This window comes from Cebidichthys violaceus, unplaced genomic scaffold (genome assembly GCF_023349555.1).
Source record: "Cebidichthys violaceus isolate CVI_PGR_0920_01 unplaced genomic scaffold, fCebVio1.0.p SCAF_81, whole genome shotgun sequence".
In the NCBI taxonomy this organism is placed as follows: Eukaryota; Metazoa; Chordata; class Actinopteri; order Perciformes; family Stichaeidae; genus Cebidichthys; species Cebidichthys violaceus.
This window is the reverse complement of record NW_027176966.1, coordinates 755,080-779,700: the sequence shown is the minus strand read 5'-3', so window position 1 is coordinate 779,700 and position 24,621 is coordinate 755,080. Positions and strand designations below refer to the sequence as shown.

The 24,621-nt window shown below is 43.7% G+C and overlaps 3 protein-coding genes across 4 annotated transcripts in view; 1 reads left to right on the top strand and 2 right to left on the bottom strand.

Moving 5' to 3' along the window:
- otud7b (OTU deubiquitinase 7B) overlaps positions 1-13,761 on the bottom strand; it is a 28,246-nt gene extending 14,485 nt beyond the window's left edge. Inside the window, 1 exon segment of the mRNA XM_068702147.1 lies at positions 13,283-13,761. The gene's annotated coding sequence lies outside the window, so the exon portion shown is untranslated.
- A 93-nt stretch (positions 13,762-13,854) lies between these two features.
- On the bottom strand, positions 13,855-17,620 carry rbm8a (RNA binding motif protein 8A). Of its 2 annotated transcripts, none has more exons than XM_068702145.1 (6): positions 17,512-17,620; positions 16,839-16,898; positions 16,667-16,744; positions 16,310-16,446; positions 14,582-14,718; positions 13,855-14,295 (listed from the first exon to the last, which is right to left on the bottom strand). In XM_068702145.1, the coding sequence occupies exons 1-6, from the start codon at positions 17,570-17,572 to the stop codon at positions 14,247-14,249; spliced, it is 522 nt and encodes a 173-aa protein (XP_068558246.1). In that variant the 5' UTR covers positions 17,573-17,620; the 3' UTR covers positions 13,855-14,246. The 2 variants fall into 2 exon arrangements, with proteins under 2 accessions (XP_068558246.1, XP_068558245.1); XM_068702144.1 differs by having other exon boundaries at positions 17,506-17,615.
- Positions 17,621-21,296: 3,676 nt separating this feature from the next.
- LOC137866354 (type-4 ice-structuring protein LS-12-like) lies at positions 21,297-23,285 on the top strand. Its single transcript, XM_068702176.1, has 4 exons — positions 21,297-21,318; positions 21,533-21,607; positions 22,001-22,151; positions 22,919-23,285. The coding sequence occupies exons 2-4, from the start codon at positions 21,556-21,558 to the stop codon at positions 23,178-23,180; spliced, it is 465 nt and encodes a 154-aa protein (XP_068558277.1). The 5' UTR covers positions 21,297-21,318; positions 21,533-21,555; the 3' UTR covers positions 23,181-23,285.
- Positions 23,286-24,621: the final 1,336 nt, after the last annotated feature.

Sequence of the window (24,621 nt, the reverse complement as noted above, 5' to 3'; positions counted from 1 at the left end):
ACGTTGCTGTTGAGTTTTACAAATGTCATATTTTGTGCCATATAGACCCGTAATACTGGAGAACAGGAAGACAGAATTCTTAAGGCACAATATCACTACCTAAACCGATAAAACGCTCTACAGATATAAAAGAGACAGACTGAGGAGTCATACTTCTGCTGTTATGGAAGGAAAAACACGTCCACAACAGCGGGATTCATTGAAATGAATTAAAAAGAAAAATGTCAAATCAGTGTGAAAGTCCAACATGGATAGTTTGTTTTCTTTAATAACCGTCCAATAGCGACGCTGGTAAAAGCCGCGCAGCACCAATGATAATCTGTACGGTTACTGGTCTGGCAGAATCACGCCTCTGGCTGGACTTTAAGGCGCTGTGTGTGTGTGTGTGTGTGTGTGTGTGTGTGTGTGTGTGTGTGTGTGTGTGTGTGTGTGTGTTTGCTTATTCACAGCCCATTAAACAAACTAAAAGAAAAGGCTAATTTATTGCTTTGATTATTGTGAGAAAGCACTGTTATTTGGCGTATCGACTACGAGCGCTGGCGCCGACGACACGAGGCGCTGTGGAAGAAGGGTGATAAACGTGAACGGAGAGCAGCAACACGGACCAACAAAAGGCCGGCTTGTCGTCGCTCTGGGCCGGTAACATCAGCCATTCCTGTGAACCCCTCTGCGGTGCGTTTGATGTCACGTGTCCTCGCAGACCACGTCTAGGGTTAGGGTACCGACAACCGGTGCCTACCGGAGCGAAACGCAACGCAGATTTCGGTGCTTCCTTTCGGTGCTTCCTTTCGGTGCCAATATGGCAAATATGCTCATATTTCTGCAAAAGAATTGCTGAAGTTTATTTATATGTATTTAAGTATACTGTAGACTGTTGTTAACAGTTAATATATTGTTCATAGTTTGAAGTTAAAAAGTTTGAAGCTGTAGTTTGAAGCCAAGTGTTTTGTATTTATTTATATTTATAGTATACTTCAGTATACTACTTCGTTATTATATTGTTCAATTTGAAGAAAACAAATTGCCTTGGCAATAAAAAAAAAAAAAGCCTTTCTTTAATGTCGTCAATCGTCGTTTTGTGTGTTTTGTTTTTTTAAAGTATCGGTTCAGGCACCGTTTAGGAACCGGTATCGTTTTAAAAGTATCGTTTTAGCACCGGTATCGGAAAAAAAAACCAAACGATACCCATCCCTAATCACGTCCCACAAGATCTCTGGTGTAACGCCACCATATCATAAGATGACCGATCGGTCAGTGAATCGGTGGAAAGGACGCCTTATCATTTATGTATTCATCTACTGGACCAGATCTGAGAGCGTATTAGCAGGTCAGAATGAACCTGCGTGAGCCAAGCCTTATTAGAGAGGGGTGTTGCTGTGTGTGTGTGTGTGTGTGTGTGTGTGTGTGTGTGTGTGTGTGTGTGTGTGTGTCTTCTGTTAACTTCCAACATTGCGAAACTTAGTTGTTGTTTTTTTTGTTTTTTTTAAATGGGTGAATTAAAGCAAAACAAAAGACAGACTTAACAATGGCGGACGTGTCAGAACGTACAGTCATGAAAACGGTTTGGACATCGAACAACAGTGAATGCGTGGGAAGCTACCAGTTTATCGAGTTTATTAAATAGAAGATTAATTGTGGGGTGTTTGTCTTGTAAGATTGTCAGAAGGTTTACAGGGACTAGTTCATGAACTGCTTTTTCTAAGAGAGAGTGTGTAAAATCAGCAGTACAGCCAATGTTACATTTAATGTGGTCAATATATATATATATATATATATATATATATATATATATATTTTCTTATTTGATAAATAAATCCATACAAGAAAGCCCCTGTGTGTGTGTGTGTGTGTGTGTGTGTGTGTGTGTGTGTGTGTGTGTGTGTGTGTGTGTGTGTGATACTGGCTAACATTAGCGGCGCTGCTGCTGCTGCTGCTGCTGCTGCTGCTGCCAGCGTGGGGCAGTCGGTGATTTGTGTCTGGGATGGCTGAGCTTTTGTCTGGCAGCAGGGCTTACGTAACAGGAGCTGCTGACAACACGTGGGTGCCGAGCTGTGGGCCGGGAGAATGGCCTGGATCGGCGAGGGAGACGGAGAGGTCACCGGAGGTCACCAGAGCCCACCGCGGTAGGGCCGAGAGGGCCGACGCACCGCCGGGACCGCGGACGCACAAGTTTGTTTTTTTTGCTCGCCCTCAGAGGGAAAAAAAAGAAGGGGGACACATTTTTTTTTTTCATGCTCTCCATATGGAATGCATGACATCAGAGAGGTTAGCTTCTAGGAACGAGACGATGTCACGATGACATGAACTGGAGATAATCTTGAATTCCCCGTGAATATCGTCACGAGTGGCTTGAAAAAGCCGTCTAGTCGTCATGGTGGGGAAGTGAAAAATGGAGCCTAATTTAATCAAACAGGCTGCAGGAATTATCATGTAGGCTAAGTAAAGAGCATCCTTTATTCATGCAGCTGGACCTTAACTTATGATTACCTTATTTTAGATTAAAAAAAAAGAAAAAAAAAAAAAGATGTATGTCCAATATATAAAGCAATACAAATATCTGTTTTGAAATGGCAATTACTTCCCAAAGATGAAGACACAAGTTGGAGAGAAAGAGAGGAAAAACAACTGGCCTGATTGTTAAAGAGCGACGTCACCAAGCAGTATTACACCAGCAGGACACTTTTAGATATGACCTGCATGGAGGCTAGTCCGGCTCCAGACGTCTGAATCACAGTCCACACGTCGGACTTTTTTTACAAACTAAATGTCAGTTCAGCCGGATTATTAGACGACGTGAAAGCCACATGAAATTAGTGCACACACACACGCAATTGACCCTGTTGTCATTCCCACTCCATCACTTTGATTTCTGTTATTCTTCAGTGTGAACGCGCTGTAAACGCTTCACTTGTAGCCGTGTTGGAACACATGGCCGTGATGCGTTCTGAGCGGCGGTTCTTGTCTCGTTCTTTGTCTCAGACAGGATTTAGTGGTGTTGGTTCAATGTTGTGCTTATCGGCCTGGGGTGAGAGCCATTATTGTGAACCCACTGTTCACAGCAAACCAAGATAAGGGACATAAGAAGAGAAACGGACACACACACACACACACACACACACACACACACACACACACACACACACAAAGAACGAGAGGAGTACTTAAACATGACCCCGAGCCGGACACTTATTTCACCATACAGCACAGCTTGTGGCGAGACGTTTTACCCAATGAGGTGGACTTGAGTTGCTCCGTTTACCTTGAATGGTCCGGACGTGATGCGTGACCACGGCTATAAACGTGTCGGATCTATTTCAGTTCAAATCGTAAACTAAATTGTTCCCGTGATCTCAACGAATGCAACACGCCTGCCTGCCTGCCTGCCTGCCTCTCTCTCTCTCTCTCTCTCTCTCTGCCCCACATGAGTGATGAGATGAAAGGGCACAAAGTAAGCAAACAGGGGAGGGGCGATGTGGCGGCTGCAGCGGGAGCGATAAGTGCGGGGCCCCGGGGCCCCGGCGCTCCGCCTCCGGTCTGGATCGACGGTGAGATGGAAAGGAAAACCTTTGGAAGGACAATCGGCACCGACAGCTAGAGCCAGACCAATGTGTGGTCAGTCACTAGCTTATCGTAGATGTGTCGCATCATATGTTGCCAAATAACTAACTAGAAATTTGCCGTACGGATTGTGGCAAAGTAGGTTAACTCAGAAATAGTTGACTTTCCAGCTATAGAAACGTCCTGCTTAGTGTGCATCTTTGTCACAATTCATTTAAAAAACACATCCAAGGTATCCATAAAAAAGATGATGTTATCTGCTCCGGATAAAATAAGTACGATGTGCCGGTGTCATCTCTCAAACAACGTCAAAAATCACAGTATCAGTTGGGCTCTCCTGACAGCTAATGAGGGGAATTCAGAGAGACGCAAAACGTTTTCACTCGCTATTGGTTCACGTCTCGGAAATCAATGCAATAAATGCGAGTGTGACCATTTCCCCGGACAAAAGGAAATGTACTCGTATAAGCTGGTCATTGGAGAAAAATCAATACGGCCCACAGAGGCAAAAACAGAACATCCTTTGACATGTGAATTATGGGTACTAGTGGGCCGTTTCGAGTCCATTAGCAAAAGAAAAAAATAATAAAAAAAAAGCTTCTTCATGTGAATCCAAGAATGCTTTTGTCTTTAATGGAGCAAAGAAGCCGATGCAGCTGCAGCAAAAACTGGTTATCTTCTTTCCAAATAAGGACGTTAATTATCTTTCAGCGCTTGCCTTCTTACAGCCTACACTGTAAGAAGTGTCGCGCTAACCAAGAACCTGCAAACAAGTGGGAATTAAAAAAAAAAAAAAAAAAAAAAAGTAGGAAAAGCTCAGCTTCCCTACAAGGAAACAAAAACCGGCTTCAGTGGATTCCTGCAGCAGGTATGTTATTATTGCTATAATAGATAAAGTGTTTTGCATCGGGAGACGTGTAGCATGCACATTCCTAGCGCCGATGAAGGCTTCACCACCAGCTGTGGGCGTATTTGTGTGTGTAAAGCGTAAGACAACACCCGTCTGAATGCACACACAGCTGATGTCAGAGATTCCACACCACGCCTGCCCTCTGAGGCCGTGCCACTGGAGCTGGTCCGGTCCAAAAAGCTGTCCAGTCATCACACAAAAATTTGCCAAGTCTAACTTCCCTGTGGAGGCCTCCCGGTCTCACTCGCTGGCTCAGAAAACATCCAAACCTGATCCATGTGAACTCAGCAACCAGCCTCTCTCTCTCCCTCCCTCCCTCTTTCTCTGAGAGAGCTCGAGGCAAAATAAGGTGAGGTAAACAAGCTCTACTTACAGATCGTGAAGTTGACCGTGGTTTCGTTGTTTGGAGTGTATACAAGCCCAAATATGTTGACCTCAGGTTGCAGCAGCGTTCAACTTTGTGCCTGAGCCACTGCGACTGAACACAATGCATCTGATCTAAACATGCAACACAAGGAATCAGAAGAAAAAAAAGAAAAGGTTCATCGTGGTTTGGCTGTATTATTACTGTTCATTCGTAAGGCTACCGGGAAAAAAAATGACCTCTCTTGCGTCTATTGATGTGAAAACATCTCGTTCAAACGACTGTATTCATTTCAAGTTTCTCGCCAAAACTCAAATTTGACAAGATTACATTTTAACGAATCATTTCAACGTTATAATTCAACTTTGACCCAATACTCAATCTTACTGAAAGGAGGTTGGACTTCAGCAATGTCGATGGAATCGCCGTTTACAGCCGTTAGCTCCGTCATTCAGCCATGGATGTATGGATCGGGTAGCGAAGTGACACGTGTCGCTGTTCCCGAGTGGCGTAACCGAGCTGATCATCAATATGATAACGTGATATTGTGATATGGTATCGACGCATGACTCGACCGATACTCGATCCGGCATTTTCGGCTGTATGAACACTGCTATTTATTTACGATTTGACATCTTTATTTGTCCGTAAGGACACGGCCCCTTAATGCCCATTAGACACTAGGACTGCAAGCTCCGAGTGTCTATGCATCTAAACCAGAGACATGACAACTGTGTAAGCACAACAGAACCAAACGCACACACACAGGACAACAACCACCTAATCTCGGAGTTGCTAGAATTAGAGCAACCTCCTGTTTGAGACGGTCTAAAAATAATCTGCTCATAATCACAGTTTGAACATAGAAGCACCGTGCAGAGTTCACAAACGGCCGACATTAGACTACTGTCCGATTGCCTCCGCTGAAGGTGATCATATATACATCGCTCTGTTCTGAACACAGCAGACAGCAAACAGAGTTAGGGCGGGACCCGTCTACGGCACAGACAGGATGTGCTCGCGAGGTTTCCGGATGACGAGGCGTAAATTTGGGTCGGGAAATAGCTTCAGAACAAACCCTGGTCAGAGGAAGACGTTAGAGGGCTTCATAGCTCAGCCCAGTGAGGACTTATGTTCAGCGGACAGCCGGCGGTATCAAGTGTTTATCAAAGTGTCTGAGAGCTGACGTCATGGTGCAGCAGAGGGTTCAACAAGTTCCCCAAAAGTTCGCTGCAACGCTGCACAGCATTCCGACGCCTCGGAGGACAACCTCTAACAAAAACCTGTTCGGAATTCTAGGACAAAACTTCATCAAACCGTCAGAGGTCTACTTCCACCATACGGACAGTAGAAGCAACTTTGCGTTTAACAAATAAACACACATTTTCCTCCTAAAACAGAACAGGAAGCGTCTCATTGGAGAGCAGCTTGTGATTTATGGTCAATAGTCCCTATTGTATTCAGTCTTTAGGAGCATTAGCTCTTATAAAACTTGAGTTTGACGCGGCGCAGTGTAATTCTGAATATGCAGAGCAAATATAGCGACGGTCATTGTGATTAGAATCAGTTCCATATGTTGCCGTCAGCCCCGGCTTCATTTCCCTTTCCTTTCTGTCCGTCTGTTGCGGCGGTTTATTAGGAAGTCTATTAAAGACGGTGCTGGTCCGTGCCCCCGGGGCAGGGGGGAGGGGGGGGGGGGGGGGATGTCGCTGCAGTCGAGCCCCGGTAACCACCAACTCAAGGAGCACTAATTAACCGCCTCGTGAGGGAGGCTGCTGTGGAGAGGGCTATAGGGGACTATAAGTGGCATTCCCACATTCCACACAGAGACAACGTTACACGCAGCGAAACGGCCGAAAAATGTCACGAGAGCATTTCATTCGTCTGAACGAGCGAGGGAAGTGGAAGCTAATCTGCAACCGATGCATTCCTGTTTCAGAGGTGTGCACGAAACAGAAAACTCAGGAGGAGAGAAGTCCAGCGTGACTGCTACGTTGTGCGTTGGTTTCAGCATTAGAGCAGGCTGCCGAGCTAAACTCCAGACTCCGTGGGTGAGAAGTCCTCATTCGCCCCCCCCCCCGGCGGCCTCTTTATCGATTTCTAGCCTTTGTGAAGAAACACCAAGCCTCCGCATCCACCCGAGCGCTGCCCACCTACTTATTAACAAAAGGGTGAGGGAATTCAACCTTGAGATAACAAGTATGCAATGTGACTCTGCAGCGATAACTAAGACGATTAAACGAATCGAGATGTGTTAATAGTGTCTCCCACTAGGGCCGTGCCGATCAGGATGTGTAGCGTCGCTTTGAGGCCAGGTACTGGAGTCAAAACCATCTATATGTGATTAATGGTGAAGGGAAAACAACTGCGAGTTCTACAACCAAAAGTCTTCAGTTTAGATTTGGAAAAGGTTTCTCCACAGACATCCGTATCTTATGCGTAGCCTACGAATTCAAACATGTAGCGCTGCAATTTATCAACCCGAGTCGCCAGATGGTTTGTTCCACAGAACCCGTCTGAGAAGGAGTCATTGGAAACAGTTTGGGAAAGGCCAGATGAACCATCTGTCAATCAAACTCTTGACGAGCCAGTCGGGAGGAGAGCGATAAAAACAAACATCTTTGAAATTGAGAAAAAAAAAAAAAAAAAAGGTCTGCAGTGCCATTTTTCTGCTCGTATTTCAATGAAGTAATACGTTCCAGCTGTGATGTAACTGGCGCTATCGCAACATCTGTGCCAACCTCTTCAGGAGCCGCCATTGTTGACTAACAGTTGCCTCTCCTTGTTGTCACACACACACACACACACACACACACACACACACACACACACACACACACACACACACACACACACACACACACACACACACACACACACACACACACACACACACACACACACACACCTAAACCCCGCCCACAGCGACCAGTGGCTCCTCTCAGAGCGCTCATTGGTCCGGCCAATGGCCTACAGGAAGTAGATGCATTACTTGAAGCCTGACAAGATGGATTTGCGAGTGATATGTGCAAGGTAAGCAATTTATATCAAAAACACACAGAAAAAAGAAATGAATCCTGGTCGTTTGTCGATGTTGGGCAGGCCAGCGTTATACAGCAGAAAGACACAAAGGATCCATCGTGGAGAAATGACCTGTCACATTGTTCTTAGGTATATTCATAAATCAAACTGTACACTGGCAACAAATGTCTCCGTGTTGGCAATGATGCCAAATATCCTTTTTGTTTCGTGTACAAACAATGAGCTTATTATTACATAATTAACATTTACAAGCCAGATTTTCTTACTAACCCTTGAGGAATATGAGACATTTCCCGAGACACTAAGCTAAGAACCTTCGGCTGTGCTGTTTTAGAATTAACTTAAAATGTATTCCGCTCCTGCAAAAAACTAAACAAGGCGTCTGTAAGAGAGCCAGTGGCCTGGGGAAAAAAAAAGAAAAAAAAAAGCCTTAATATGAGACACAAAATGGAGCCACGGCTCGCATCTCCATACTGATTCAAATGTTCCAAGATTCTCCCCCTGCTAAGTCAGCCTGAATGTGAAGCCAACCAAAACCCCAGCTAGGTCTTAAGCCAGTGGCTGAACAGGCACCAGCCTCTGCAGGCGGGCCGCACTAATGCTCATGTGAATCCCCCACGTGCCGCGGGGGGCCGGGCCTCACGTCACGGCCCCCCGCGCGTGATGTCATCGTGGGTGACAGGCGCCTCATCAGGGCCGTGTGTGGGATTACTCCCGCTGCCCTGGATCAACAGGGCGGGGGCGGGGACTGATTGCTTCCAGTCTGCACAGGAAGCTACAAATCTCACAATTCACCTGCTATGAGCCCAACGCTCGGAAATAAAACATTACACAGGAAACAAGTGTCGACACGCTGGCTGGTGACTTTATCAGCAGACACTTAAAAAGCCAATCTCACCTTCCTGTGGAGCCTCGGTTGGTTTTCAAATCCACCAGCAGCAGCAGCTATCCGTTGTTTTCAAAAGCCCCCTGACGTATATAAACCGACTTCATTAACTTTATTACAAACTTGGGTCATATTAAGTAGGATTCAATTCATTTGTCCGCTATAAGAGAGGTTTTGCAGCAACATGTCACTAACTGCCATATCTTTAATGACGATATCGGACGACAACAATGTGTAATATCATGACGTCAGGGATATTGTTGATTCATCAATAAAAGCCAAAGTGACACTGCTGCTGAGATAGTGACTCAGACAGTGTGAAATGGGTTTGGATGCGAGAGTTACGTCTACGACATGTAAGCATCGGACACAGGGGAGCGGTACAACAAACTTATGTTACCATATTTCACAAAGTTTGAGTACAAAGAGAGCCGGAAATGATGTGAAGAGAGCACGCAACAGCTGTTTTTTTTTTTTTAAAGTCCAAACAACCAACAATACTTTATATTGTACTTCATAACGACAAAACACATTGTTATCTCAGAACTATCCTGCCGTATCAGGATACTAGTTATCACCCCGCACTGATCAAGAACGGCAAGAAATACAAGCCTGCGTATTTGTGACAGTATACAGCGATGCTGACAAATAGCACCGGGGAAAGACGACAACAGCAGTCGTAAGCAGGGATGTGACGGACGGACGGACACACACACACACACACACACACACACACACACACACACACACACACACACAACAGACAATGAAAAATACTGCTTGCTGGCACGAAACGGAAGATGCTAACCCTTTGCAGCGCTGTTTGCTATGGCAAGTCATTCACGTTAAAAATGTATGCCCTTTTTAAAATGAAATATTGATGTATTCAAACAGCTGTACGTGTGAGCCTAAATTTCCCACGGGACAGATAAAACAGTGAGGTTTTGTCAGGTGGCGAGTCGAAATCGTCAACATCAGCTCTCCACCCTGCACTGCATGTGGAGAGGAGGGAGTATAGAGTAACTGATACGGCGAGCTCTCCTTACCACAGCACCTCTTGTGGGAGTGGCGTCTCCTCCTATATGGGATTATGGCTGCTCATCTTTCCTCGCATAACCGCTCCACCCTACTTTACGGTCACTTCCACCACGATAACGGCCGAGTTATCTAGCCTAGTAATCCCGAAGCGTTCGGCGTGGGCGTACGATCCACAACGTGTTGCTCAAAGTGGAGCAGCTGCAGGCACCACAGGTAGAGGGCCTTCAGTTCTGGGTCTCTCCGCCCCTGACAGAAGCGGCCCTGGGCACTGGCTGGCTGCTGTGTCACAAGACTGGCAAGGCAACCAGCCATGCCGGGGGGGGGAGGGCTGGGCTCCAAAAGAGTTTTATGAGTTGCTGTCTGGACACAGAGGCCTCTAGGAGACAAGCCACCTATTGATCCCTGTGGCACTGTGGGGACGGAGGTAGTTTTCCCTTTCGTCACGCTGTTCCTCCTATCAACCGTTCCTCATCTCGTCAATAACGTAAGCGTCTCAAGTGTCCTAAAAAGAAGTATAGGGGCTGAGACTCGCTCTGTCGCCTGCGCTGAGAGGGGAACATGTTCACTTGACACAAACGTCATGCGTTTGTCCTACTAACCTGAAGAAGCACTCGTCTACTTACTTATTAATCTGACCGTGTTTGAGAGATCCCATGGGAATACCCCCATGGCCGAATGGGCCCGGCACTGAAAAACGACACTGGATCTCTGGCGCACGCCCACCCCACACACACACACACACACACACACACACACACACACACACACACACACACACACACACGAACACACACTTAGTGAGCAGCTGTTTGGGGGAGCCCAGCGAGAGACTAATTTAAATTTTCATGCCCTCTGCGCTGCTGAAGCAGCACAGTCCCCCTGTGAAACACTATATACACACACACACACACACACACACACACACACACACACACACACACACACACACACACACACACACACACCAAGGCAGTCACAACAGCCACAGCCGTCCAGCACATTAACAGTTAACAAGATCCATGTTAAAAGATATTTTACGGATACGAGAGAGAGAGAGTTAAGATAGTAACACAAAACCTTCAGAGAGAAGCTCTACTCCAGATGTTTACCAAGTTTAACAAACTTTCTAGCTTGTGTATAAACTCACCGCTCTACTCTGCATTCTGTAATCATATAACTTTGCTGTGAGTCACATCAGTGCGTCAATAACCACATTGCCCCCCAGGTCGAGCAACTTTGCCACGTCAAGACGTTGGCTCTAAAGACAAAACCTTTTTTCCCCCCCTCAGGCATCACACAAGCGCCTACGTATCGCTATGAGCATTAAAGATAAGTACGAAAACATTTCATCATCCTCACCACTCTTCTCATCTGGATCATTTTCAGGCGACTGTGAAATGCTGACCGCGGCTTATTTGAATAGTGTCGGAGATCTCGGCAAAGTGCAAGCCACACATTTTCATTTGGATCGACATGATGTAAATGTTGTTGTTTTTTTTAAAAGAACTAAAGTGCAACAAAGGGCTTTTTTTTTTTTTTTTTTTTTAAAGACGCTGACTTGTTATGTGACGCTGGCTGCAGGTTGTGAATGGATTTATCTACTGGCTGTTTTGTGCACTGACCGATAAAGCCATTCAAGCATTCACAAAACGGTTCCCGTCTTCTCCATCGCATTACTTACAAAGCAGATAAATGGTGGTTTTGCTGTGTCGAGTAGGGTCGGGGGGGGGCAAACTTTTACCACTAATATTTTTCCTTTTACACCCTGTCAGTTTGGAGTACGAATTGCAACAGGAAGGATGCTGAAGCCTACTTAAAATACGTGCCCGAGGTGCTCTATGCATATGTTCCTTGAAGTGTTGAGGACTTGCATAATGAAGGCCGAGACACACACACACACACACACACACACACACACACACACACACACACACACACACACACACACACACACACACACACACACGGTGCATCAGAGTATGAACATCTTCCTCATCTTCTAGCCACAGTGCATGCTGGACCTGTAGAACCATACAATAATGCATGCAACACATGGCCGACTATCGGCTAGCATGGAGTTGGGAGTTCACTCTAGCTTTCCATCACTGCTACAGTCTTCTTTGCAACTGACAGTCTGTGTGTGTGTGTGTGTGTGTGTGTGTGTGTGTGTGTGTGTGTGTGTGTGTGTGTGTGTGTGTGTGTGTGTCGCATTTCAAACACAGCCGTAAGAAAGGAATGAGTTCAAGTGGGAGGGCTGGATGCATTTCGTTTCCCCTACAACATAACGCCTAGCTTCTTTAAATCAACCATATAAGTGGAGTATTCCTACTTAGCTTATGGCTAACTGTGGTTATGGTTAACTGTGGTTATGGTTAGCAACATAAACAGTCCCGGTGAGGAACTTGTACCCATGTCCTACTTTTCTTGTTGACCGTGTGTCCCTGGTGTCAAACAAAAGAGCCCACACATAGAAAGACCTGAATAATTCAGCGGAAAGTGTAACCCTAACCCTCTCACGGCGTGAAGGATGTGGGAAAATACACTATAACCTAAGTCCTGGTTTCTAAAAAAAACAAAAACGAGCACGGAGCACTGAACCGAATGAACCAGCAGTTAGTCACACATATCCGGCAGCAGCGTTTTGAGAAGAAGCGAGCTCGCGCTAGCCACTTAACGTTAGCTTCATGACACCAGTCTTTTTTTTGGGGGGGGGGGGGGGTTCAAGTTAGGAATTGCCCGTTAGTGAAAAATGACTTTACTCCACAATTTCGCCCCCAAACTAATGCTTTATTAAGTAAATGTCACATCAACGCATACACCGTAATACATGAAAGCAGAGACTCGCATAATCTGAATCGTGACTGTGAGCTATTAGAAAGCTAGCTATGACTATTTAAGTGAATTCTTCAGGCAAAATTACAGAACTGATCTGCCATTCAGCACAACTTTAAACAAAATAAATGAGATGTTTAACCTGCACACAGCTATAAACGTAAGTCGACAGCTTAAAAAGAAAAGCTAACGTTGTGTTCAGCGACCACTTCTGCTCGTCAACCTGCTCAGTACACACACACACACACACACACACACACGCACACACACACACACATATATAATAGATGGACATCAATGCTACTGTCCTAAAATGATGAATCTGAGCCTGCCATGACGGCCACGACAGATCTTTGACAGAAAATATCAGAGAACAATACACATGCTTACATAAACGCATTTGAGGCGTTCAAACGCATGGGGTTCGTGCACGGTTTACACTCACCCGTATTAACTTTGATTTCACGTATTAGTCGGTTTAATCAAACTGCCGTGCGTGTGCATGAATTCTCATTGCAAAGGAGTGTTTATTTATTTTTTCCGTAGACTGAACCGTGACATTTGGCTGTAGCAAGTGGCTACTACAAGCCTGGCTAATCAGCAGCTAACGGTGGCTAACGCTAGTAGCCAGAGTATCTCTTTACAAGCTTACCTTCAACGGCCTCGCAGAGGATTTTGTCATCGTCCCATTTAGTTTCCGAACAAGTACGAACTTGTGAATACCGTACACGTTTCCAGGACAAACAATTCTTAACTTTTTAGCATCTTCCATTAGTGGAACAACGCGTAAAAATCCCAAACAGGACCACCACCACCGACAAAGTAATTTCTACACCACTTACAACAACAACGTCAACCGAAGAATTTGAACCCGCCCCCCTCCGAGAAGATCCATCCAATCGGAGAGAATAGTCGATTTCATTGACATTTCTAAGAACCAATGGGCTCTCCCGGGGTCTGTGACTGATGTTCCCCCAATAGAGTAAACACCAAATGAGAGGGACAGAGTGCAAAGCATTCGCTTGCCAATTGGCTGCAGAAAAAAAATAAAGGGCAAGTGGGTTTAGTCCAAGTAGCCTATGAGCGTGGCACTCACAGCCCAGAGTGACAGGTGCTTTGGAGTGGATGAAGTAGCTGGGCCGGCACCATTGCACGGGTGAGGTCATCTAGGATGACGTAAACGCTACGTCATTAGCACAGCTAAATAAAAACAGTGCACACAAGTACCTTTAAAAAAAAAAAAAAAGTTTAATTTCCCCCCCAAAGTATTATAAAACAAAACAAAACAAAATGCACGCAACATTGAGAAAACTGAAACATTTTTAGAGAACAATAGGTTGATGTTGAAAGTAAATTCACAGGTTCACTGACGGGGCTGCATGGACACCCTTCACTTGCACGTTAAAGCAGCATAAGCAATTTACAATAAATGATTATTGTTATTCAATCTTTAAAAAAAAAACCTTCTTATCCCAATATTTTAAATTGCACAACTAAGATGGCGTACAAGTCAAAAATATTGTACAAAAAACATGTTTCTTATGATAAGGTGAGAGGATCATGAACTGCCTGACAGAGTGACAGAAACGCCCTCAAGCCAACGGCAACTGCTGCACTCAACGGCGCCTCCTGTCCGGGCTTCTGCTGCGCCTCCGCCCGCCAGTCCTGTGAAAAGAAAAGAAAAAACACAGCTCTGTTATTGAATAAATATATCAAGTGCTGTGTTCTACGATAAAAAAAAAAACAACAACACACATTACATTCTGTAAATAATTTAGATCACGCATCACTTATCTAGATAGCTTTAATGGCTACATTTTCAACTTTGCAAACACCATGAGCTGGGCAAAAATCTCTGTCTTGTACAAAAATTGTGCAGTAAATTTAAAAAAAAAAAAGCACACACACACACACACTCACTCACTCACACACACACACACACCACCCTCACCTCCTCTTGTTCTTGGGGGGCCCTCTGACAAATCCCCAGTCAACACTGATGGGCTGACCCATCATGTCCTGAGCATTGAGGCCCTCCATGGCTGCCTGGGCCTCTTTGTAGGTCTCATACTCCACCAGTGCATATCCCTGGGAACAGTCATTGGGACAGCATGGGAGTTATGGGACATTCATGGCATCACTGCTCGGGAATTCGGAAGCATTTTACAAATTGAAATGTACAACGCGGCACAAAATAAGGTGTCCTGATCACTCTTCGGGCTGATTATCATACCGGCCCTGCAGAAAGTGTGAGATCACCGAGGAAACAAAAGCTCAGCTACCGACTGTACATGTTACGTCTCTAAAGCATTTCAATATTCAAACAGCCTGTGATAAACAGTCTCTGTACTCACCGAGATGGGATGTTTCGGGGGCAAATGTACTTCTTATTTCATATTTAATACAATGCTGCCACCTTGTGGCTCGGAGGAAAGTTGAAGAGTGCTGAACAGCAATAAAACAACTTATAAGTCTACTTCTGATAACTTCAATTTGGTCTTTCTTGGCACGTCGGTATCTTTTCCAGTTCCACCATGTGCTAAAATGAGACTTATAGTTAACTAAAATACCACAAATGGAATTTGTTTACAAACCGCCATTAGCAAGAAGCCGTGACAACACGGTTTACTTGTATAGATAAACAAATATCTGCTTTACAAAGGAGGAGTCTGGTTTTGTAAACACAACAAATGAAGACTCAGTCAAGAAAAATGAAAACGTTTGTCAATGTAAAGAACTTCCATAATCTATTAGGAAATATGCTGTTTGAAATGCCCTCGCAGTTGTTACACTCCGAGTCAACATGACATGTAGAGCTTCTGTCACAGCCTGTTGAGGCTTTGTTTTAAAATCCGTCTTCGGCCGGTTGATCACTAGTGGACAGCGCTGAATAGAAGTGTAAACGACAAACCGAGAAGCCTTGTGATCCATCACTCCGTCTGGACGCGTTAGACCTCGTATCTTTTGTAGTGTAAATGCTAATACCCCCCCAAACAAGCACACACACAATACTAAATAAAAACAACTCATTTAGGAGAGATGGACCGATTTTCTTGGACAATTCCTATTTTGATTTTTTTTGGGGATTCTGATTTTCTTTTTTAATTTTTTTACTGTAATTGGCAGCATAAACAAACATTTGTGTAACTTTTCTTTGATGGAAAACTTAATTGTATGTTCACACAGAGAAAAATATTATCCCATACGGTGTATGTCGACCTATTATAGAGCGTCAACTATGTATAATCTATCACTATGCATTTATTTATATAAAACTATTTATCAATCAGTACCTATTTACAAGAATGCAAACTGTTTGTGTATTATTAACTCCTTATTATCCTCCTCCCTGTGCACAGCGCAAGAGGAGAAGAAGAGACCCATCGCAAACAGTTGCAGGGCACTCTTGAAAAAATAGATCAAATCTTGCTACCAAAATGTAATTAAACCATCTTAAAATATATTAACTAGCAGGTTAACTAACTAGCACAGATTGTTTGACAAACAAGGTGATGTGTCCTTTAAATACAGATTATATTGTACAAGTAAAACGTAACACTAGTCACCTATTAAAGCAAGCAAGCGGCCTCCAGGTTGTGTCAATAAACAATACTAAATGAACAGTAACAGGTGTGCATCAACTCAATGTGAACACATGTTGCGTGGAGATCCGGCTCACCTTGAGGTAGCCCGTTCTGCGGTCCAGGTTGAGATGCAGGTTCTTGATTTCTCCAAACTCTGAGAACTTGTCATGGATGTCTTCCTCTGTGGCCTCTTCGTGCACACCGGTCACAAACAGGATCCAGCCCTCCACAGCTGCAGCAAGACAAAGACGAGAAAGGGTCTGTCAGGGGTCCGACGATAGAATCGCAGAGCTGCACTTTATTCCCAAAAGCTATTTTGAGAATAATCAAAAACCGTTCTAGTCTGGATTTTGCTGCTGAATAAAGGAAGTCTAGCTGGTTGTGGAGCCTACACTCCCATTTGCATTAAATTTAAACTGAATTAGATTTTCAATACAAACTGCAACACTCACATCTCTGGGGGCCTGGCTCGTCCCCGTCCTGCTCCACAGTATCATAGTCCTCTTTGATTCTGGACCTGGCTCCTTCCTCTGGAAACAGCAACACACAAAAGATATTAAACACCGCTGACTAGCAGAACATTACAGAGATGATAGAAACAAACTAAAGCAGTTGGTAACTCACCTGAGCCAAAGCCTCGTCCTTTCCTCTTCTTGGCTTTCTCCTTCAGCTTGTGGATGCTCTCTGAGGAATAACAGTTGAATAAATAACAACCAATGCACACTACCAACGTTAACGGTACATACTTTAGTTTGCAAGTTTCACAACAATCACACGTTATTGCTTTTATTAAACTAAACTGTGGGCGGGGTTTCTGCGGTCAACGCTGGTGTAACAAAAACAAAATTGACACTAAAGTAGTGTTATCTTAACTACTGTGGATTATTAGTGCTTCTTAACGTTACTTAGCTGTTAGCTAACGCTGTAGAACAGACTGAACTAGCGTGCTAACGGCGGCTAACAATAGGCTACGTGTGTTATAGCTTCAAGTATGCAAACCACGCCCTTAATCCAGGGAAATACATTAAAAGATACTAGTTTTGTAAACGGGAGCTAACGTTTAATAGCTTCCTATAACCACGGCCTACCTATCTTACGTAAAGGGCTTTGAATGAACCACCAGTGCGTTGTTAGCTAAAAGTTAGCCTGTTAGCATTTCTCAGGCCTGCTACCACGCAGTAGCTTTTACAGATCAACGGCAAACGTTAATGTAGACCTTCAAATCTACACATCGTTTGAACGCCGGAGTCGTGGGGCACTTGCTACCTGTGGGTTTACGTATTAGTATTACCATCACCATCCTCATCCATAGGAAAGTCCTCTCCTCCCGCTTCGTGAAGATCCAACACGTCCGCCATGATGCCAGTATGTCTCGCTTGTGTACGCGGCTGATCGACGCAACGTACGTACGGTACGAGAGCAGGTCGGCGGATGTTGCCGGCTTACTTCTTCTTCTCTGGTGTTTATTGGCGCCTGGCAAACAACTCATATGCGCATTACCGCCACCAACTGGTATGGGGAGTGGCCAGCTTCGGATGAAGTGAATTTTTGTTTTGTTTTTTTTGCAAACTTGGACATTAACTTACTTTAATTTTGTTTTAATAATTATGTTTAATCATTCAATAAGTCTGCAGATATACATCTTGTGACGATCCCTCCATTAGGTGACCCTGGTTCTTCTTTGTCTTGCAGGATCTGGGTTGTCAGCCTCATGAGCATGAGCCACACATGTCTAGAAATATGCAAAGGACACACACACACACACACACACACACACACACACACACACACACACACACACACACACACACACACACACACACACACACACACACACACACACACAAGCAGAGGGTCCATCAATGTCGTATCTGTACAAACCAAAGACTGTGAATAGACCACAAGCTTGATAATCATTTAAGTAATTTGAGTCGATTTTACTCATAACATATTCATCAATTAATCCATAATAAAGATAAACTTTAGTTAATACAGTCCTATGCAAAATAGTTAAACACTAGCTCCACCTCAACGGTGAAATCTGCTTTTACATTATGCATGAGTAATAATAATCCAATGCTATGATATATAATAATATATCACAGGACATGTGTCTGCATTGAGTACCTTTTTTAAAATGTAAGTCATTCTCCTGATTACTGGCCATAGCCTACTGACATATAATTACATAGTTGCACAGCAAATATTACAAGTCATATTAATATTGTCTTCACAATTTTTACCTATGACAAAATATTTCTACGGTGGTATTAGAAGCCTACTTTTACTTAAGTAAAATACCTGAATACTTCTTCCACCACTGCTAAAAGCCCATGCCAAACCACAGTTTTGCTTTATTTTGCTGTTTATTGATGACCAGCAGAGGGCTCTCATGCACCCACGCAGACTGAGGCTGCACGTTGCGGACGCTCATGAAGAGAGGACATGTCATTTGATCCCCATCTGGTGGTGAGTTGGATCATGGTGCAGTGGAGATTAACAGAAAAAGTGGCGCATTTCGTTGATTGCTTGAGAAACCCCCTTATTTTCATCATCTATGGGAAAGCCACACGTCCTCTGAAAGCTACAGGTCTCTGGTTTGTGATTGTAAAGTTTCATGAGGATGTGATTATCCAAGAGGTCACGACACGTCGTTTTATACAGTGAGGTCAACTTTTTAAAAACAATAGTCTTGCTATACAGTGAAATGGTCTCTATGGGGACTCAGCTTTCCTGTCAGACCCAATTTATGCAATTCCAAGACTTTTTAGTTTAGAAATATGCATAAATGCCATTTTTAGTACATTTATAGTACCATAGGCAAACAAAAAGCATGCCCCCCCCCCCCCCCCCCCCCAAACTGCTGGTCCCAACGGATTCCTGAGGTGTTCTAGTTAAATATTTGACTTCACTCTAAACTGAGCCTTCTTCAGCCTCTGAAAGACAATAAAGTCTGAGGACGCCGGCGGCCTCTAGGAAGAAACATCCACTTAAGGTCACATTTAAGTGGGTCAGATTTAGTTTCAACACAGTGTGGCAGGGCTCACTTTCCACTTAGCCACTTCAAAAGACTGCTCTCACAATGTTGCCGTCTAGTGGCGAACGTCAAAGCGACTTCATCTCAAAGCTTTACCAGAGGAATCCTCGGAGCTTAGAGGTGAAAAGGACCAGGGGGCCGCTTGCCTCTGTTGCCATCTAGAACTCTAAATCTAAAACCGCTAAATATTAAAAAGATGGATCGATAGATGAATGAAGGAAAAGCGCATCAGTGGTCAGATAGAGAGACAATGGTTTGGCGTTGAGTTTAAGAGCTCTCTTGAGCACATGGACCATGTAACACGTGTCACGCGGTGGGTTCACTTATGTCTAACTGAAGTGAACTCTGTGTAGTGTCTTATAAGGTCTATACACTGTGTCAAGTATTGTATTTAGATGCACACATGTGTTACAATAGCACACAACAGTTCTATTACTGGTCTAAAGTGAATGCATGCTCAGGACAGATAGTAGCTGACCTGAACTTTAGTCTTATGGACGTTAAACTAGCATGCAAGCATTAAAACCGTGTAGTACAGTGACACCAACGATCGGACATGCAGCCACCAAGCAGTGCAAATGTGCAATTTGATTGTTGTTTTTGAAAAGTCTCTTTTAATGAATATTCATTCTGAATGAACTGCCCATTGTATGAATCCAGGAAGCACGTTATATCTGAAGCTGTCGCGCCGACATTTCCACTGTTCGTTACGCTTTGAAAGACGTAATCCAAGACGGCACGCGGAGCACTAACAGTGACTGCACACGCAGACACGAAAGCACTGGAAACACAACATAATTAACATTTTTGTTAGCATAATGTTCCTGTGAAGTCTTCTGAGACGGTCTTTACTGTACCTCATTGTCCCCCCCCCCCCCCAAAAAAAAGGACTGTAGTGTTCTATCAAGAGGTACAAAAACAAATGGGTTAAGGAACAGCACAGAATATGTTTTATCTCCTCAAAGAATTGCAAATGAAATACAGAAGTAAACCAAATGATGTGATGCACATGGGAGCCGCCGTGTCTCCTGCTGTATCTGCTGTGGTGAGGTTATCAGGAGCTCCTCACACTGCTGTAGCTTCTTTTGCATACAGCATGGAGCAACCGCTGATGGGATTAAGTGTCCAAGGCTCAGTCAGCACAACTGAGTAACTCCGTCCCATCAACTGCCCCTCTGTGTCCTAGATAACAAGGTGTGAGTGAACCCCTGCCGTCATCAAAAAACAACAAAACAGGGCTCTTAAATGACACACTGTGTAATGTATTAATATTATTAAAAAGGAAAGAACTCACACAGGAAAGGGAAAAAAGCATGAGTGAAAAATGTAATATGTATTTTGGTATATCTTTTATATATCAGTAACAGAAAGTGTTAATACCTGTGCAGTTGTGGAAGAAGTATCAGATCTTTTAATTACGTAAAAGTGGAAATATCTCAAGGGAAAAAAAAAAAAAGACTTCACTACAAGTAAAAGTCCTATTCTCACAATTTTACAATAAGCAGCTAAATGTACTTATTAAGGATCCAAACACTATATTTAACCACTGGGTCGTTATTGCCGATGCTTTAATGTGTACGCAGCACTTTCAGCTGTAGCTGGTTGGGGAAAAAAAAGAAGCTCATTTTTATTTATTTGTTACTGGGCAGTTTAATTTAGAACAATAATAAAATAACATATTTCAAGTTCTGTATGTAAAACCTGGATCTTCAAAGTAACCAGTAAAGTGTAAAGTAGCATAAAACTGCTTAGAAATAAAGTGATGAAACAACGTCACAATGCAGCAATTCTCTCTCTCTCTCTCTCTTTCTCTTTTTCACTCACACACACACACACACACACACACACACACACACACACACACACACACACACACACACACAGTGGACTTCGTATTCTTCCTTGTGGCAGCTATTGAGCATCAAGGTTCAGCCAATTCCCAGATTGTACTCATCTGCACTTTTTGATTACATTGTGATTAGCCGTGATGAGCTCATCCCGGAGCTATAAGAGCCTCAGTGTCTCCGGCAGAAGGCACAGTTAAGTCCCAGAACCCCAGGATTCAAGGTACGTCTCTGGCTGGGTTGCTTTCCCTCGGTGTTTCCGATCCTCTGTCTGGCTGCAGACAGAAATGTGTCGTTCATATGTTTGAGGAAAACACATTTCACTACTTTTAATGTATTTATTGCGCTTGTAACTGCTTTGCTACAGTGTGTCACCATTGTATTGTAATCTCTGCAGCTTTCAGTGTCATCTGAATAACCTCTTGACTTTTCTCCAGTTTGCTCTTGCTCATCTGCAGCCATGAAATTCTCCATCATTGCCGCTCTTGTCGTTGTGCTGGCTGTTGCCCATGGTAAGACATATTTTCCCTCATTTAAAAAAAAAAAAAAAAGGCAGTATTTCATATGCGTAATGTATTTATAAGATCAGGCATAGACTATGAAATATATAGAATTATTTTTCTTCATTTTCTGCACATCAAAACGTTTCCTCTTTGACAAGTTTTAACTGTATGCCATAAGCATTTGTTATAAAAGGTTAGACCTGTCTGAACCCTACAGCTGACCATGCACCATGTCAACGTTTGAAAAATCAACCAAATCCAAAAGGGTTTTGAGCAGGCCCACCCTACAATCTGATGAATGGGAGGCATTACTTTTCATACTCGTGACCGTCTTCAGGCCCTGCACTGTGCAAGTTTGAATCAAATGAAGTGGATGAAGACGAGTCAACGTGTCGTTCACAGGCACTGAGGCCGGGTCACTGGTGAAGCGTGACGCACAGATTAACGTGTCCCAGATGACCAAGCTCATCAAGGACATGTCGGCCAGCATCACCAGCGCAACCCAGGACATGGTGGAGAAGGTCAAGGCTCTGGAGATGACCAACACTGCCCAGTAAGTACAGCAACTACACTTCTTTTACATTTTAAACAACTCGCTGCACTGCATTCAGCGTCTCATGAACACAATGATGTTGTTCCGTCTTTTGGTCAAGATGCAGTAACTCTGACTTTGCTGTGCTTGTAATTGTGGGGATCTAGGAATTTAAAATCCCTGTTCCCCTCTGTGTGAGCGACAGGCTGGATAGGGTGTTCAAGGAAATGCTTTGAGCATAAAACGTAGATTTGAAATGGCCAGGATTACGCGTTAACCTGACTGTATGGCAGCTTAGTTGCTCTTAAAACAATATGGTCAAATGTCATATGGAAGTTCCAGACGGGCTAATCTTCCCTCTGCAAACTTAATACATCAATACTCACTGTCGAAGTTTATTTATTTTATTTTGAACATGTAGGAAATCTCATGTAATGGAGAAATTCAACACCTGAGGAAAAACTGGCTCGAAAAACAACAAATGTCACTTTTCTGTTAATTGTCAAAATGAAAAAGTTAGATTCATGTAAAACATGAAGGCTTACCACCTCTTTGGATAGTAAATGTGTTGTTTTTTTTAGATTAACTCACATTATCGTGACCTAAAACCAGGACAGTTATACATCACGATTCTGAAATTTTTTTCCTTTAGAGTCACACCAACACATTTTCAGGCAGTTTCAGTTAATTTTTCTTTATTCAGATTCAAATAAACAACAAATGAATACAAGGCAGAGTCGGCAGCTGTGATTGACGGAAGAGCGTTGCTCCCTCTCCCTCCCCCGCAGGACTTACGCGGAGAACGGCAGGTCCCAGATCCAGCCTCTGGTTGACAAGGTGATGGCCGAGGCCACCAAGCTGCAGGAGCAGGTCAAGCCCTTAGTCAGCAACGTCGAGGAGCACATCAGGCCCATAATGGAAAACTTCAACACTCAGGTCAAGCCTCTGAGCGACAACTTCTACGGCCAGGTCAAGGCTCTGACCGACGTCATGGAGAAGTTCTTCCAGCAGGTGACGGACAGTACCAAGGCCCTGCCGCCCCCCCAGTAAAGCGTGCCCGTGAGCCGATTGCTGGTTCTGCCCAAAACACTTCCCCATCTGTCGTACTCCTCTCGGCCTTTGAGCCATCTGACATGTGATGCTTGTATGTTGTCATTAAAGGGGTTCAAAAGTCATCGTTTCGAGCGGACGTATTACTTTATTTGGACTTGTATGAGCGAATGCTTGATTTGCATTCCGAGTACAGAGATTCATTTATGAAAAGCCAAAGGGCAAGTGCTCAAGTTGAAATGAAATATATCGTAGCGGAATCTGATGAGAGTTACTCATTGAAGTGGAAGTCGATATCAACATTACCTCTGACCTTCGGGTCAATGGTGTTTTCCATCATTCATGGTTCAATATTCTGAAGTAGGCTGTCAAATAGGTTGGAGTCCAGCTGTAAGATGAGATCGATGAGATCAACCCAAATTGATGGATGTTCTGACTTTAGGCCAATAATGACCCAAATATACGATCATGATAACCAGAACAAACCGTGTAAAAGTCCACTTTTTAATCAAAACAACCTTAAAGCTTAAAAATCACATCCACAAATAAATAGATGAGCAGATTAACAGCTGATGCATTTTTAAGTTTAATCTACCAGTTGCATTCAGTACGTCACTCTCAAACTAAACGCAACATTAAAGATCTGCAATGATTTGTAAACGCACAGTTAAGAATAAGCTAATTCTATAGTAATCACATGCTATAAAGAAACATTTTTTTTTCCCCCATCAGTCCTATCTGGGCTATTTTTTCCCCACCGTTAAGTAAATTTAAAAAAAGGTTGAATATTTCTAAAAACTTACCCTTTAAGAAACGGTGCCTTTAAAACATTTGATGCTGCTACTTCTTGACGGAGACGAATCGAGATTCAACCCAGTTCGGTCTAGTTGTGCACAATAGTGAGACATCAGGGTGTAATTACTGCTCATTGTTCTTGGAAGGGAACTGGAGCAGGTGATGCTTCACAATGCAAATACCTGAAGGGAAGTTGCTCAGTGTCACATTTTGAGAGACAATTCACAGACTTGGCTTGAGTTCAAGCTTGTGTCTCAAAGCAGTGAGGGAGACAATGACTTGTTGTCAGTTTAAGCACAAAACAACAAAATCACTAGTCTTCCATGCTGCCATGGACTCCCTCATCCAGACAGTGAAGGCCATGAGACGTACCTCCTTTCCTGTCGAATAACTGAGCGGCATTGTTCCAAAAAAATCCGTTCTTTTTCTCTGTAAATGAAAAACCTGTAAAGCATTTCATTTCAAGCCAACTTCAAATGAACTAAATCGATAATTACTGGGGGAAACAGATGGATATATATATATGAGCTCTTTCAATAAAATACATCGTACTTACTCTCCCCAGTGATAATCTGTCGCCACGCACTCCTTTCCCAGTGCTGTTGCCAAGCTACACGCCGTACTCAAGGTGGCCTCCTTGAGCTAA